The sequence below is a fragment of the Myotis daubentonii genome, chromosome 3, assembly GCF_963259705.1.
Source record: "Myotis daubentonii chromosome 3, mMyoDau2.1, whole genome shotgun sequence".
Taxonomy (NCBI): Eukaryota; Metazoa; Chordata; class Mammalia; order Chiroptera; family Vespertilionidae; genus Myotis; species Myotis daubentonii.
The window spans coordinates 18,580,794-18,597,892 of NC_081842.1; the positions used below are offsets into that span (position 1 = coordinate 18,580,794).

Genomic DNA, 17,099 nt, shown 5'->3' on the forward strand with positions numbered 1-17,099 from the left:
GGGTTGAGAGGGTTCTGACTTGACAGTAGATGGAAGGGAAATTCAGTTTGACTTCCAATAAAACTCTTCTGTTTGTTTTAAATTTATTGCAGTGAATGCATTCATTTAGCGATGTCTAAGACTACAAAAAGAAGGAAGGGAGGGAGGGAAGGAGGGAGAGAGGGAGGAAGGGAGGAAGAAAGGAAAAAGAGGTGGCATTAATGTATGTAATTTACATAAATTATTTGCTAGAGATTTCTGTTCATCATTTGAACTTCTATTTTACCATCTCTTCCATTATTATTTACTCTGTATAGGAAATAGCTTTATAATTTATACCTAAGCTTAATAAATACATAAAAAAGGCAGAGCTGTAGTTAAGAGTACAAATTGTTAATTATTTGACTTTGAAATAATTCAGGTTATTGTGGTCACTGAAGATGTGAAAGTCTAGATATGTAAGGAGAAAATAGGCTCAAAATTTAAGTAGACACTGTTTGGTTGAAATTTTAATTTGCTCTTGAGCCTTTACATTTCTAATATGAGATCCTTTACTTTCACACTGTTAATCACACCACATGGAAGGTTTTAATTTTATTTTACAACTCTTGGTATTTTCATGTATGTTTGCAAAGTTACTGGGAATGAATGACTCACAGATTCCAGTTCTGCATTGTTGTTTGATGCATATGTAATGAGATTTCAGTTCTGAAGTCTGTTAGATATTCAAGGAATTCGAGTTGTGACACCAAGTGTGGTAAACCATTTATGTATAGATATAAATTTAGTTATCATGGAGACGAATTATCTTTTATCCAGTTAATCTTATATTTTCAGATTTGTAGAACCTCCCAGTATGTTTTTCTTTTTTATGAGTGAAGCCTTATAAGAAATACTGAGGTAGAGGCAAACAAAATATGCCTCCTTGTTACCACCCTTTTTTTAAAAAAAAATAGTTAATTGTTGAGAGTATTGTTACCACCCTTTTAAAGAACTGCAGAGCTGTCTTTTGAAATTTTATGCTTCTGCAAAATGCAATCTGAAGCTCAGGGTTATTCTATAGCAATTGCAATAATATCAGCTTAATTGGTTGTTTTTCAACATCTCAGACCTAGTTAAATATGTAATTTCTGTAGAACCTTCTGGAAGGAATACTTACACTACACTCGAGTGAAAATAATAGTTGTCAAAGCATGTCTTTGTTTGTAACATATCTTCCTCCTTTAAACCAGGGAAAGACAACTGGGTCTTGACTCACTATCAGGAGAAACAATTCTTGTTTGTATGTAAGGATATGTGAATTTGTGACTTTTTTTTTTTTAAAGCTCAAGTTTAACTGAGATTCTCATATTTTATTGTTACTGGAAAAATTCAGTTGATATTTGCATGTTATTAAGAGGATCTTTTGATATTTGTTAAAAAGGTAATCTTTAAGACCAAACATATCAATCAATAGAAATATCTATAGGATTCTAACATTAAACTGTGTAACAACTTTGTGGCTTGAATATTTGTAAACTTTTCAATAAGGGCTACATATGTGAAACTATAGGGACTTTTACTGATTAAATGGAAGGAGGAAATGTTTATGCATTGTGTTGTATTATAGGAAATCCACTAATTCATTTAATTAGGATATATTCAAGTAATACCATACTATGTTCATAACTGGTTTCATTTAGTGTATTCTGAAGAATAATTATTTTAGGTCTTTATTTAACTGCAAACAGATTTTTATATACTTTTCTCATAATGATTAATAATTAAGCAACACATTTTGGGCACTCTTTAGTAGAAATAAGCCAATGAAAATTCCTGGATTGAAATTACTGTTAGGTTTTTGATCAGACATCTGGAAATTCAAGATTTATCTATTAAGATCAAGCTTTTAAACTCAGATATAGTTGATAGTATTGAGGGCTATTGCCACGTTAAATGTTTAGGAGCTCTGGAAAATATGGCAACTATGATGATGTGGTCCCAATAGAGACATGCTTTGTATTTTGGCCTGAATTCGAAAATTTCTTTACATGTTGAGTTTATAATTTGTCTCAATTAATTGAGCATGCTCAAATGGAAAACAGGGATGAGTTAATTATGGAGATCTTGTGAGAGTGATATCTATCTTGGAAGAAAAGTTGGAACAGTGGGGCAAAGAGCTACACATGCAGCTAATTTCAGGGATGTACAAGGTCCATGGGAACATTTCCCAGTTCTCTCATTAATCAATGCCACACTTATTTTTGAGTTGTGCAATAATGTTATTAGGGAAGCATAAATGAATTTGCTGTCATTTCTCAAGCAATGAAGGTCATATTTAAAAATGTTTTAGGCAGTGATACCACCAATTGCAGTAAGAAGCTAGGTGATAGCCCTAACCGGTTTGGCTCAGTGGATAGAGCATCAGCCTGCGGACTGAAGGGTCCCAGGTTTGATTCCAGTCAAGGGCATGTACCTTGGTTGCGGGCACATCCCCAGTAGGGGGTGTGCTGAGGCGGCTGATTGATGTTTCTCTTTCATGGATGTTTCTAACTCTCTATCCCTCTCCCTTCCTCTCTGTAAAAAAAAAAATCAATAAAATATATTTTTTAAAAAAGAAAAGCTAGGTGATATTGTTCAGAAGTTATAAAGGTTGAAATTTAAAATAAAGATTTTGGCCCTTAGTTACTATGCCAAATAAAATATAACTTATTTAAGTAAACTATAGACTCAATTGCATTGGGAATAACAATATCAAAATGTATTGCATTCCATTTAATGTTCACAGTTTTGTTATACTAATTTCACATTTAGATTCTGTTGGGTCAAGGTACCAATCTTCTTGAAAATTGCTAGGAGGGTGACATTTGGTTTTTCTACCATTTAGCTCTTGAGCACATACCAGCATTCTTTATTTTGTTGTATTCTGCATTCTGATTACTAAATGATATGGACAGATCAAAAATGACTTCCTAATGCCTACAAAGTAACTTTTTTGTGTAATAAGTAAATATAATACTAAATGGGATTAATGTTTTCTGTAGACAAATGATAAAGTAGCATGGGCCCTGTTATTTTATTATACTTTCTCATTTCTAGAATAAAAGATAAATGTTAAAAGGCGGCCTGTTTGAATATCATCAGAAAAAAAATGCAAATGTTCTCTTCTTTTGCCAGAATTGATGACTGATTCTGTCAGAAATTCCCAGATAACTGTTTAAATGCTTCTGATTTGCAAAGCCACATGTAACTGTTTGCAGTTATTCTGTGGATAAAAAAAAAAAAATCTTTCATCAACTTCATAATTAAAAAGGAATGTAAATATGGCTCTATGTTAACTTCCTTGCCTCATATTCTTCCTAATGAATGGAGTTTGATGCTGGTTTCCTTCAGTTATAAAGGTGATGATGACGGTGTCTTAAATTGTGTGCCTGTAGCCAAGACATTGTAACTTGTAGAAAATCCTTATGAACTAGTGTTCAGATATACTGAGGAAAAATTCAGTTGAACTACAAATACTGCTTGTTGGCTGACTCTGGACCAGGCACTGATTTGGTGCTGGCTCTGTCTTGGAGAACTAACCTGACAACTGCCTGCTGTCCCGGAGTGCCCATTTTTATGGCAAAGGTAGGTGATAAGCAGGGAGTGAGATAGGTACCTAATATGCCAACTACTAACAAGTTCTGTGAAATAAAATTAAAGCCAGGGAAGGGTCTAGTAAGTCTGGGCTGGTGTTGAAGGTTGGATATTTTTTAAAAATAAATTTGCTGGGTAACGTTGGTTAATGATATAATTTTCAGGGGTATAGTTTTATAATATATCATCTGTGTGTTGCACTGTGTCCTCACTACCCATAGGCTAGTCTACTTCTGTCTCCATTTGACCTCCTTTACCTCTTCACCCTTCACTCAACCCTGTTGTGTGTCTGTGGGCTTGTTTGTTCTTTGCTTTTTGTTCTACATCTCTCATATGAGTGAAATATTGTTCTTGACCTTTCCGTCTAACTTATTTCACTTAGCACAATACTCTCAAGGTTCATCCATGTTGTCACAAAAGGCACTATTTTATTTTTTTTATGGCTAAGTAGTATTCCTTTGCGTGCATATGTGTATATATTAAAAATAGCTTTATTCTTAATTTTTTGAGGAGCCTTCATACTGCTTTTCATAGTGGCTGCACCAATTTATATTTCTACCAGTAGTGTACAAGGGTTCCCTTTTCTCCACATCCTCTCTTGCACTGGTATTACTTGTCTTATTGATAACAGCCATAGAATAGGTGCGAAGGGATGTCTCATTATGGTTTCCCTTACAGCTAGTGAAGTTGAGCATCTTTTCATATATACCTGTTGGCCACCTGTATGTCTTCTTGGGAGAAGTAGACACTTCTCTGTTCACATCCTCTGGTTGAATACTTTTGATAGTGAGCTTGAAAAGCTTCTAGGAAGATAACTTTGCAGTGGGGATGGATGAAGGCTTATTTCGGTACAAAGCTAGTGACCTGGTGTACAAAATGCAGTGAGCCATTGTGATACATTTATCTTCTAATGACCTTAAAGCCTTTTAAATTTTACCTGATAGGGGAATCAATTCAAATTAACTTTTTAATCATCGTCTGAGTAGAGGCTTCATGTTTATTTTGTCTTAACTATAAATACTTAGGGGCCATAATCATTTTCTAAAGTGAGTGCAGCTTGGTTAGCTGCTTTTGGAATTCTGATGTTTGGGGATAGTGAGTGCGTCACTAACATTCTTTCCTTATTCCTCCAATAAGGGACCACTTGATGATTAGGGAATCAGACCTATCAGAATCTTAAAGGAATGCTTTGGCGGACCTTAGATTACTTACTTATTGGAGTTGGTAAAGAGCCTTTTCTTGGCAGCCACTTGTCACCCATAACATTTTGCAGTATGTCTACCAGCAGGCCACACTGACATTCCATTCCCGAGGATGTGTGGTTGAAAGTTATCTTATTTTCACAGCAGTGTTTCTAAAACCAGTCATTTGCATATCTCCTTCATGGTTTTTTTTGCCAATGTATTTACTTAGTCTTATTCTTTAAATTCTTTTTGTTAAAACTGAGCCCTTTGTAAGTTATCATACCTGTGTAATCACAGGCTTGATGGGTTAGTGTTAGCATTCCAGTGCTTCTGTTAAAAGTATGTTGTTTCTGTATCACTTAAAATTTCAATAGTGTGCTTACCCCTCGCTGAGAAACACTGACCTCAGCTTTTTGTTAGGTAGATTTGAGTACTGCTGAAGACTGCATTAACTCATTTGGACCACAGTTTTTCCCATATAAGAAATAACAGCTCTGTTACTCTATTTAGGAACTTAGTGAGCAGAGAAATGGCTATACAGCCTCCAGAAATGCTTAGTGGCCTGTATATGGAAATCTTTGTTAATATTTGGGATGAACCCTGGGCAAAATTGTTCATGAGCTAACATAGTAAATGACTAATTTTCCAAATAAACTTACTGATTTATTATCTATCTATTTATTCACTTGCTAACTTTATTTAGTAATGTATTAAATCATTACTAAAGTGATGCATTGCTTATTACAGACTTGTCGACACCAGTGAAGGGGATGAGAAGTTATGGTTTGGGGCAAGGGGCTCCCTTTCTGTCCCCACCAAATATACATGGTGAAGTTGGACATCTCTTCCAGTTAGAATAAAATTGCCTTTGTAAATGAGTAAAAAGCCCTCACATAATTACTCAGTTAACTTCCTCAATATGTAACCTATTTCAGAAATCAAAAGCTATTAAAAAAAAGTCCCCCAAATTCCCAGCTATCCACTCTAAGATTAATAGGACCAAGCCGCCTATCTTTTGGTTCAGAAGAACTGAAATGATTAGTAAGCATATGTGAGTAAGAAATTTTATCTTGCTCATGGAAGCCATCCAGTTCTCCAGAATAGCATTTTATTCTCATACCTTGTACGTGTCTATCCTCTATTGAAGTATGTATGTACATTTACATAGATATTTATATGAAGGACATCCACTGTCAGTTTAATGCTAACATATATCAATTTCTATGAGTAATTATTTCCCATGCTTAAAAAAAACTTTTTATCCATGAACCTTTTATTGACTTTCTTTCTTCTATTTTTACATTTTCTTTCTCCCCTTATTATTTCCCCCCTCATATCTTAAAGTAAAAAATCACAGTGATTTTCGGTATCACCCAAGGAGAAATTGGTTTTTAGTTCTTGTGACAGAATATGCTTATTTGTGGAACAAGTCACATCATGTGAGGAACTCTATAGGTGTGTGTTTGGAGTTTGGTCAGTAAAGGGCTTGTTGTTAGGAAGGTTTCAAAAAGTTTGATTCTCACTGCAAAACTATTAAATTCCCTAATCTTTGTGTGGTTGTTGAGGGAAGTTTATTATAATACTAGAGGCCCGGTATATGAAATTCCTGCGCTGGGGGGAGGGTCCCTCAGCCTGGCCTGCACACTCTCGCAGTCCGGGACCCCTTGTTCCTTACTGCCTGCCTGCTTGCTACTCCTTACTGCTTGGCTTGCTGCTCCTTAGCACTGCCGTGGTGGTGGGAGCTGCGCTTGCCAGCAGTGAGCTTGGCTTCTGGCTGAGCGGCACTCCCCCCGTGGGAGCACACTGACCACCAGGGGGCAGCTCCTGGGTTGAGTGTCTGCCCCCTGGAGGTCAGTGCTCATCATAGCGACCGGTCGTTCTGGTCGTTCCACTCTATCGGTCGCTTAGGCTTTTATTATATAGATGTTGAAATATAGGTCAGAAATTTACCTCATACACAGTTTATCTAGTAAACATATTTACAGCAGCAATATTTCCTTTAATATTTATAAGCAACACATATTTCTAGTGCAGATATGTTTGCAAGAATTATATAAAAGTCTGGACATTACCCACACCTGTTTCAATATTGTTGTATAGGACAAAAATTCATTACTAGTTGAAGAAATGTTTTGGGAATTCAGTAGTAATCCAAATCCAATGAAATCTTAATTACCAACATATTAAGTTATGAAGATTTTCAGTCCCCCATGAAATTCTTTTATTTAAGCAAAGAGAAAGATAATCTGATATCAGCAATTTAGTCAAATAAATTTATAAAGTGTAATCTAAATTTGTTACCCCCTCCCCCCCTACCCCCCCGCCCCATGTCAGAGGTGGAAACACATATTACTAGATACATTACAGCTAGGTAATAATGCATAAAGGTTGGTATCCATTTCGATTGCTCTGTGTCCATGCCTGGCTAATTATAAATATTTTGGTTATCATCCTCCCCAATATACTTTACAATTAAATAGTATTTTCAACTTATAGAGATATGTCTATAATTCTTCCAGTAATGCCTTTTGAAGTAAATAGAATTTCTCTGCTACAGAAATTAAAAAATAATTAGAGCACCCAGTTGCCAGCATTTTAGTAATTGAGTGGATTAAGCTTATAACATGGCAGTGGGGGAAGATAATCACTTCTAGAAATGGATTTGGTAGTTGTATTTAGGCAGAACCTCCAAGCATTGAAGACATTAGTAATGGTACCGTCCTCCTTCCTCATAGAGTGTGGACCCCGAAGATGACGCTGAAATATTTTCTCAGGGTTGGGGATACATCCTTATGTAGTCATAGCAACGTTTATTATCATCAGTTTAAGTAAAATTTATTTATCAAACATTTTAAAAAAAATCTATTATGTTCTAGGTACCAAGTAAAAATATGGTGATAAACCCTGTTGTCAGGGAGTCTGTAACCCAGGGGTTAAAAGAACCAAGAGATACAAAGTACTGAGAATATTCTGAGATGGAATAATGTTTACCATAGTTAGCCCAGTCTTATCGAGTTGATGTTTGAATAGCAACTTAGACAAGGAGAAGGGATTTGCCCACTTGAAGGGGTGAGGAAGTATGTGTCAAACGAAACAAAGGGTTAGCCTGTAACAAGTCCCAGGAGCTCCCAGCCACATGGCATATGCCAGGAACCCTCCCAGCTCCTCCCCACTGCTCTCTGAAAGGCAGGAGGCTAGAGTATAGCACTGGGAGAAACCAAAAGACTAGAATGTGCCAGTTCAAGATAAGGAGAAAGGTTTAAGACAGAGGAAGTTCTCAGACTGATGGTTGCCAGAGAGGAGGAAGGTTGGGGGACTGGGTGAAAAAGGTGAAGGGATTAAGAAGTATAAATTGGTAGTTACAGAACGGTCATGGGGATTATTATATATATATACACATACACACACACACACACATCTGTATATGTATATATATATTTGTATATGTATATATATAATTTTATTTTTAAAATTTATCTTTATTGTTGGGAGTATCACAGATGTCTCCCCTTTTCCCAATTGACCCCCTCTACCCAATAATATTGTAAATTATGTACGGTGCCAGGTGGGGACCACTTTGTAAAATGTATAATTGTCTGACCACTATTCTGTCCACCTGAAACTAACAAAACTAAATGGACTGTACAAGTAAAGGCTTTGGATTTGGCTTTTATGGGGCATTGACGGCTCTTGCTGCACGGTGAAGTAATATGTGTGGAGGTCACACGGATACAGATGCCACAGTGAATGGGAGAGGAAGGAGCAGAAATACAGCGCGTGTAGATGACACCGTAGACATAAGTCTGGGAATGACGCCTTGAGAGCTTTCCGGAGAGGAGGACACGTAGCCACCAGGGTTCCCTGGCTCCTGCCAGGCCACCGCCTCCATGCTGTAGTTCCTTCACCCGTTGGAGGGCTAAGACAGAATTGAGGGAAAGTTCATATATTGAGGGAGTATAAAGGGAAAGAAATCTTGAGAAGGGGTGAGTCAAGGGGGAAGCTCAGCTGTGGGCAGAAGGGAAAACTCCTGGGAGATCGAGAAGATGCAGGAAGTATAAAGATGGGCGGCAGGAAGGTGAGAGAGAGTTCATGGCCTAGGGCCGCTATTTGGACTAGGAAATATTTGTGACATAGAAGATCATCCCCCGTTGACAGAGAGGAACACGGAGGAGTAGGGCCTGGAGAGTGATGAGGTTTGGGAAAAGCTGCTGTGTGGAATGTGCGAGGGAGCTGTCCAGGCCAAGGAGATTCCTAGACGTGACGCTGGGCTGTAGTAATTTATAGCGGCCGTGACGGATGTGTGCGTATATGTGTGTTCAGGTATGTGATTATATTCATGTGTTGTGCTCATGTACATGTTTATAAGGGTGTGTTCATACGTGTGTTTGTGTATCTTTGTGCCCTGGAGATAATTCCAGTCCAGATATAGCCATCGATCACATGATTTACCCTCGTTTATGGAGATCCATCTGTTTTTCATCACTATGCTAGGGACAGATTATTTCTGCCCTTGGGGACAGTGGCTCAGACCTATAAGGAAATAAAACCCTGTATAGGGCGCCGTGTAGTAGTTCAGAGGAGGTAGGTTAATATATGAATGGAGAGGGAGGAGGTGGCATCTTGGAAGCTTCTTGGAGGAGGGGGCCTCTTAGCTGGCTTTTGCAGGAAGTGAATGTTGCAGGTGAGGCATTTCAAAACTCTAGAGGGAAGGACAACAGAGATTGTTGACTCAGGTGTGGTGCATGCTCAAGGCATGCAGTAGCTGAGAAATTCTGAATCAGGGCAAAGATTCAGGAAGGTGGATGGATGTTAGAGTTGGTGACTGACCTGACTTTGTTCTGTTAGAACTAGGAATTAGGACCAGAAAATATTTTGAAAACAAAAATATTTCTTGAGCATTGATATGAGTTGGTTCTTTTTTATCTTTTTCAAAAGTTGTAGTGTTACTTCAGTATTTTCTAAGCCAAGTATCTGGTAGGTTTTTAAAAAAAATAATGTTAAGAATGACAGTATTAACCCTAAAATAAATTTTTTAAAATATGTGCTAGATATTCATGTTTACATGTATGTAATATATATTCATATTCTATATTCTGGTTCAGTTATATAGTCTATATTATAGGCATTTTCTGGTGTCTAGGTTATAAATGTACCATATGCCAATTGACCATTTTTGGCCCTTGAAGAAGTATAATCAAACACGACTGTGCATTTGCCTCTTTGGAGTGTGAAACTTTTAGGTTATTAAAGCCTTGTTTACTTTGTTGATAACATTCATAAGGGAAAAATGTATACTTTTGCTTCTGTCACTACTGAGCGTTTTCTGAAAGTCTGCCCTTCCGAATGAAAGAGAAAGTAAGTTGCTAAAAGCAAAAATGCCTTGCTCTAAGGAGCAGTCTTGTAGTGCCTAGGTAATTAGGCAATAGGGGATCCCCCCCATGTGCCCCCCCCCAGCCTCTGGCTTCACTCGTACCCCTGAAGTGCATCACACTAGCTGCCCAAATCAAATTGCTCACTTAATATTTAATGTTTCTGCAATGGAATCACTTTCTCCCTTGAGGTTGACTTCAGATTTGCCAGACACACTGACAACACTGCACTCCTTCTTTTCCCCACATGACCTCAGCTTCTGCTTAAAAAATGGACGAATAAAGGATGCTTTTGTTCCTATCTCGCCTGCCTGTGATATATTGACAAAGTGTCTGCCGGCTGAATGGAATAGTTTTACAGTATGAGGGCTGCTTTCAGCGGAGGGGCAGGACTCAGGCTTCAGAAGGAAGTGAATTGGATAGGTCAGGAGAACGTACCATTCGTAAACACCCCTTTCCTTTTTTATTCACGTGTCAGGACAGCAGGCGCAGGCTGCTCAGTGCCCGTCCCTGCCCAGAGCCAGAGGGAGAGCAGCTTGGAAGTCAGCTGCAATTTTTTAAACCTTGCTTTTCCCCCCGCCTCTGGCCATAATCTTCAAGTGCTCGGACTTGTCTTAGGAGCTGTTTTGAAACTAACATGGTTTAGTCCACTCACTGCATGTTGGGTAAATTCAAAACCCACATGCTCGTCCTCTTGCAGTGGAATAAGTCACATCTGATGGACATTTTCTGTGCTTATAGCATAGTAATGAACGTCTGACAGGCGCGACCTTTCATAAGACAGCCCACACTATTGGCTTTCTGCCCAGAATATTGCTGCAACACTATCTGTGATTGGTTATCTCTCTATCATGCATTGCTTCACCAGGGGAAACGGCCCCTTTTTTTAATAAATCTACGATGGCTGGCTGCAATATGCCTCACTGTAAGTATTGTGTGTGTGCGTGTGTGTGAGCAAGTGTGTGCGTGTGAGAGAGAGAGAGAGAGAGAGAGACAGAGAGCAAGAGAGCAGGCTGACACGAATATGACTTAGTCTGGTAGCACATGGCAAGGTTGTGGTACTGTAGGACATCGGTGAAGTGCTACTTTAGTAAATCTTAACCTATCTCTTTTTTCTACAGGTTGGTACTAAGAAGTGCCTTTCCTGACGTCTCTGCTGCTTGGAACCGCTTCTAGAGCAGTCTCTGCTTTTGCCTTGCTTGCTGCCAGCTAGACTGTGACGACAGCACATCCACCCTCCACCTCTAGCCCAGACACCCCCATTTCTACTTAGAATCAAGAGAAAAGCTCTAAGTATCTGGCATTGCCCTAGGCTGCTTTAGTTTTTTGAACGAAAAGTTTTGCTGAAAAAAGTAAGATATCTTCTGCCAGGAAATCAAGGAGGAAAACAAAACAAAACAAAATCATTTTCTCGATTTTGCTCTAAACTGCTGCATCTGTCTATGCCAAACTAATCAATACCGATTGCACCACCAAACTCCATTGCAAATTCAGCTGTGAGGAGATTCCCTTTCAGACAACTTTGCTGAGAGCAGCTTGGAAAATCGGTGTCCAGGGGTCTGCCACGGTTTCATGCTTGCATTTTGGGCTCAAAATTGGCACTGGGAAGGGGTTACTGAGAGCACAAGGCTGATTCCAGGCCCTCCTTTTAAACGTTCATCTACTTAAGATCCTAGGATTTCTCTAAAAAAAACACCAAAACCTCTTTGAATTAACAGTTTCATGCTGTGAATTTCTAGTGGGAGATCTTTTCCTTGATATCGACAACACAATTTTCCATGTACTTTTAAAGCAGGGAGTGGGGGAAACGTATTTTGGAGGGGACGTTTTCATCATCATTTTACAGTTTTATCAGTTCAGCATTTTTTTTTTTTTTTTGGTAGTAGGTTTTTTTTTTTTTTTTTTTGAGGGGGGGTTGGGTTTGTTGGTTTCACTGAAAAATTTAACTACCTGTAAAATCTAAACATGGCTGTGAGTGTCGCACCGATTCGGGACACAAAATGGCTAACACTGGAAGTCTGTAGAGAGTTCCAAAGGGGGACTTGCTCGCGGCCAGACACGGAATGTAAATTTGCACATCCTTCGAAAAGCTGCCAAGTTGAAAATGGACGAGTAATCGCCTGCTTTGATTCATTGAAAGTGAGTAAATGTTACATTATTTTAAGGCTATGCAATAATTGAATAGAGGGGATGTGGACATAGAGTTCACTGAGTTTGGGATGATGGATTGCCTTGTTAATAGTTTAGTTCTATGGGGTGTTCTTATTGATGATGTTGGGGTTGGGGGACTTGATTGAGAACCAATAGAAGCAAGCCTGGCCAAACTTGTTTGTTATGAATAACTTTACTAGTCCTTTAATGCTATGCTTTTTTTTTTTTTTCCTAGAGCAGAAACTGTCAGCTATTTAGCTTCGTAATAAGTCAGCGTCTATAGGAATAGTAAATGTAGATACATGTGTGTGTTAGCATATGCATAGATTATATACAAGGCCATGGCAGAAGCTGAATGAAGATGATTTGATTTTGCTTGTTTCTAAAGGTGCTGTAATGTTGTAAAAGAATAGCAAATATTAGGTCAGCTAAACTTGGGAAGATGTTTTATATTAGTATTTTGACATTATGGATTTCCTTTTCATTGTATGAGTATATAGTTTTAAGGCCAGAAGCAATGCAATTTGTGGAAAAAATAATTAGAAGTTTTGATCTGCTGCCTATAGCACCCTATCTAAGCCATAAAGTTTGTTGAATGTGAGTTTAATAAATAAGTAGAAACTCTTAAGTACTAGTATTAATTGGAATTATTTTTTAGCTTCTAAATTTCTAATTTGAAGGAACTTTATTTTCTGTTAGGTCCTAATTATTTTTTTATTTGTAACAATCTCAGCTAGAAATATTGAGTTAGTTTTCGTGGGTACCATAATACTAAAAGATTCACTTTAGTATAACTAGACATTCAAAAATGTCCTTGTATTTTAGGTATCAGGTTTGAGAGTGGCTCTTTTAAAAGACAGCATACATGTCTTTAATTTTGACATGCAAGGTCAAGTCTAGGAGTATGAAGATTCCTGGGTGCTCTGTCTGTTTGGTTTAATTCAATTGCCTTTGAATACTAATGTGCCAATATAATTCCCTCTTTGAGCCTTTGAGATGGCTCTGTTGTTTGTGTGTGTATATATATATATATATATATATATATATATATATATATACACACACACACACACACATATATATATATTAAAAGTCTCATAGTTTTATCCTTTGTTTTGCAAAAAAAAAAAAAATAGTGCTATCATATGCTTTCCTTAATAACATTGGGGTGAATTAACTGAAATAGTTAGCTCATAAGCCAACATACAATTCACTCAGATGTTATGAGTGCACTTAAGAGTTAACTAGTTCAGTTAATTACTTTTTTGGGGGGTCCAGATTGGGCTGCTCCCTTCGCTAAAGTTTTTTCTCCAAAGACTCAAGGATATTATCTTCAGAGTAGGATAAAAAAAAAAAAGGTATTTACAGTAACACAGATAACTTACAATGTTAGATTATTCTTAATGTCCTAATCCTAAAGATCAGTAAGCAAAAGTTATAAGTTATCATGGGGTCCTTTTCCCCCCTTTACTCTAAAGACATCATTGAAGGGCACAGTGGTTGTAGCTTTGTGAACATGTATTCCTACATTCATGCCGACTGAATGTAGGTGTAATTAGAAACTGGGATCCGTAAAATGAGGGGCAAAGGGCTAATTACACTTGTCGGTAAACAGCTGTGTCCATAAGTAACCCTCTTTTGACCCAATTACTAGTAAATCCAATTTTTAATCCTACAGACAGTTGATGATTCCCTGGTAGCTGCAAAATGAAGGACATTTAACTTGGCTGTGACATTGAGTGGTTTCACAGGAGACCTGCCTCCACAGCATTTGGGGACATTGTGGAACATTAAAATTCGGTTGCTATTTTTCCATTTCAAAATATTTTTCTTAGTCGCTGCTCACTTGTGGCCGCAGAACAGTCCCCCTTTGAGTAGAGTAGCAGCTTTGCTTAGAGACGTGCTGTGTGGTTAACAGGATTCAACCGCCACATCAAGGACTTACTTTTTTTTAAACAACAAATAATTGGAAGATTTAAAATTTACTGATGAAATGAACCCATTTTAGCCGCTAATCAATGCAGACTCGTCTTTCTTCTTTGTCTTTCTAAGAGAAACTGAAATTTACGTCCTAGTCTAAAACCTGATTAAAAAAAATATATATATATATATTGATTTGAATCTGAGGAAGAAGACACAAATGTATTTATGGTGAAGCTTCATTCCCAAAGCAATAGTTCCTTGAATGTGAGTGAAATAACTATATTTAGAATTAATTTTAGAATTTTTGAAAAGGTAATTAAGTATTCATGTTTCAAAAATTAGTTGTTTTTTATATATACTTTTAACACATGTGATTCTTAACACAGTGTTTGGAATCTGACCTTTTATATAGTAGTCTTCCTGTGTTCAATTTTGTGGCTAAAATAGATCAAAAACATATTTAAAAACAGTTAAAGTAAGCCTGTGACTCATGCCTGAAGTTTGAAATTTGGGAGCATTATGAGATTTCCATGCCAGTAACTGCTAGATCATTTGTATTGTCTCGGAGAGTAAACGGAAGGAATTGAGAAAACTTGCAATATCCTGACTTCTTTAATAAAATGTGTTCTGTGTGTTGCTGCAATCCACAGTCCAGCCTTTTGTGAGTTCTTGAGCCGTGAGATGGAGGTAGCCTGTGTAATCGACTATTTTTAGCAAGTTAGAAAAGCAAACCAAATCCTCGCCGCGAGGACCCTGTGAAATGGCTGTACCCTTCAGCTGTGCTGTTTCAGACTTTGGCCAGGCTCCCAGGTGACTTACGTGTATAGCAGACTTCTCTACTTAGAAGAGGAGAATTTGTTTCATTAAAAACACAAGTCGAACAGTTCAGAAAAGTCGTTATGCAAAAGAAACCAATCGGCATATGACTAAAGGCAGTAGGAGGAAAATTAGCCGATAGTATTTTAGTTGCCCATTGGTGTTGTTAAAGTTTAAATAATAAACTTAGATTAAGTTGACTAGATGAAAGCAGAATTTTGTATCACAATAAATATGTTGATAAGTAAATGAGAATACATCATAATGAGGGATATATATATATTTACAAACACACACACACATATATATGTATATATATATATTAGCAGTGGAATGACAACAGTAAGAAAGAGCTAAGGCTGTAATAATGTGCACTGGTTTATAACTAAACAATATTTTAAGCACTTAATTTCTTTTAAACTTGCGGTCTTAATATACAACAGTCTAAAAGTATTTTCAAATTAAATTGCTTGCAAACTATAGATTTGAGTGTTTTAGTAATACCAGAAACCCTGAACATTTAAAAAGGTACACTCTTTGATTCTAGAGATTTTTTTTTCTTATGGTTTCTGAAGAGATGACAAAATAGAAAAAAAATTAAAAGAAAAATATCAACCCTGCAAGCTGCCATTAGAACATTATGTATCAGAAATTATTATGTAGTTAATAGTTAATGGCAAGTTACCTAATGTTTTTCCCCCAGTAAATCTCTAAACTAAAATTTAGGTAGTTGATGGAAAGAAGCCTACAGAATGTATTTTAATGTGATGCTAAGTGATCTGTATTCTAACAAAGCTTTCACCACATGATGAACAGAAATAGACTATTGCATATTGATTCTTTTTAAAAAACCATTTATTTTTCAGGTACTCGGGGGGTGGGGAGATATAATCTTTATGTTTATATCTATTTTCCAAAAATACAACAAAACTTTTATATTTGAAAACTCACTTGTTCTCTTATCACATTAGGCAATTTTGTTTAAGCTAATTAAACGTTTATTTCACTGTCATACACATTTGTGTATATAGATAGCACAGCCGATCAAATTTATCAGATACATCAGAGATCGGATCCCACCGCAAGGTGGCATAAAATCAAGGGCACTGAGTGAGCACATTTGAAGTGTAATTGGAGACCTGGAAGGATATATGAAATACAGAAATCAGCTATTAGAAGACACAAACAAGTGAGCATCCAGGTAAATGAACAACTAAAACATCAGTCAGTGAGGCCAGTCCAGCCTCTAGCTGCTCACACAGGCCAGGGCTAGCGTAACTGGACTTTATGAAGTGGTCCTGAAGGTCTTTGCAGTTAAATTTCAGGAGACCCTCCATTGTCAGCACAGTGGATCTTCAACGTAGCAATTGTCCCTGGTGCTGCTCTTTCTAAATCCCCAGCACAGTCTTTTCATCCTAATTTTTCGACGGGCTTGACTGATAATCCTGACAAAATGATATCTGCAAGTTTCAGACTACACGTCCAATTTTCAGTGACAGCTTTGACCTGGCAGGCTTCTAATTGCAATGACTTTTTACTAAGAGTTTTGTCATTGTTATTGTTGGATTATTGTTTGCTAATGGCGTTTCCTATGTGATATTAAAACTTTGACATATTGTTACGTATAGGTACATATTCAGTGTGTCTTTCAGGGACAGGTTGACACAGGACTTCCTTGTTTGCCCATAATGACTTTGGACATGAACTAACAATAAAGCATGACATGTGTAGCGGTGTGTATCATGTCAAAGTTCCAGGTGTCTTCTCTAAGCGGAAAGTGCACAGCTTTGTCAAGAATACCCTGTAAATGTGCTGTGATGCCATCAACTTTGACATGAACCTCTCCTTAATGAAATTCTCAATGGCTGTAGCTGCTTTGGTAATAAAACTTGACTCCTTTACCAATTTATATTCTGATAGAATTCTTTTAGAGACATATATATATTTTTTTAAGAAAGTGCAGATTTTTAAACTTTTGGACATATTTCAAGCCAGGGTTTGAATCCTGCTACCTAAGGCACTACTTCTAGAGCTAGTTAATTTGTTTCCTTCCAGAAGATTT

At 37.3% G+C, this 17,099-nt stretch overlaps 1 protein-coding gene across 30 annotated transcripts in view; it reads left to right on the top strand.

Moving 5' to 3' along the window:
• MBNL1 (muscleblind like splicing regulator 1) overlaps positions 1-17,099 on the top strand; it is a 194,483-nt gene that overhangs the window by 45,034 nt on the left and 132,350 nt on the right. For 24 of the 30 annotated variants that reach the window (XR_009451790.1, XR_009451791.1, XM_059686817.1 and 21 more), the window contains exon 2: positions 11,269-12,286. The exons of 4 other annotated variants lie outside the window; for them this stretch is intronic. Coding sequence is in view for 23 of the 26 variants with exons in the window: in XM_059686817.1 (XP_059542800.1) it covers positions 12,113-12,286 (174 nt within the window). In the remaining 3 variants the exon portion in view is untranslated. Of the gene's footprint in view, positions 1-10,672; positions 11,073-11,268; positions 12,287-17,099 lie in introns of those variants that run through there. 2 more of the 30 variants (XM_059686815.1, XM_059686839.1) reach the window with 2 other exon arrangements.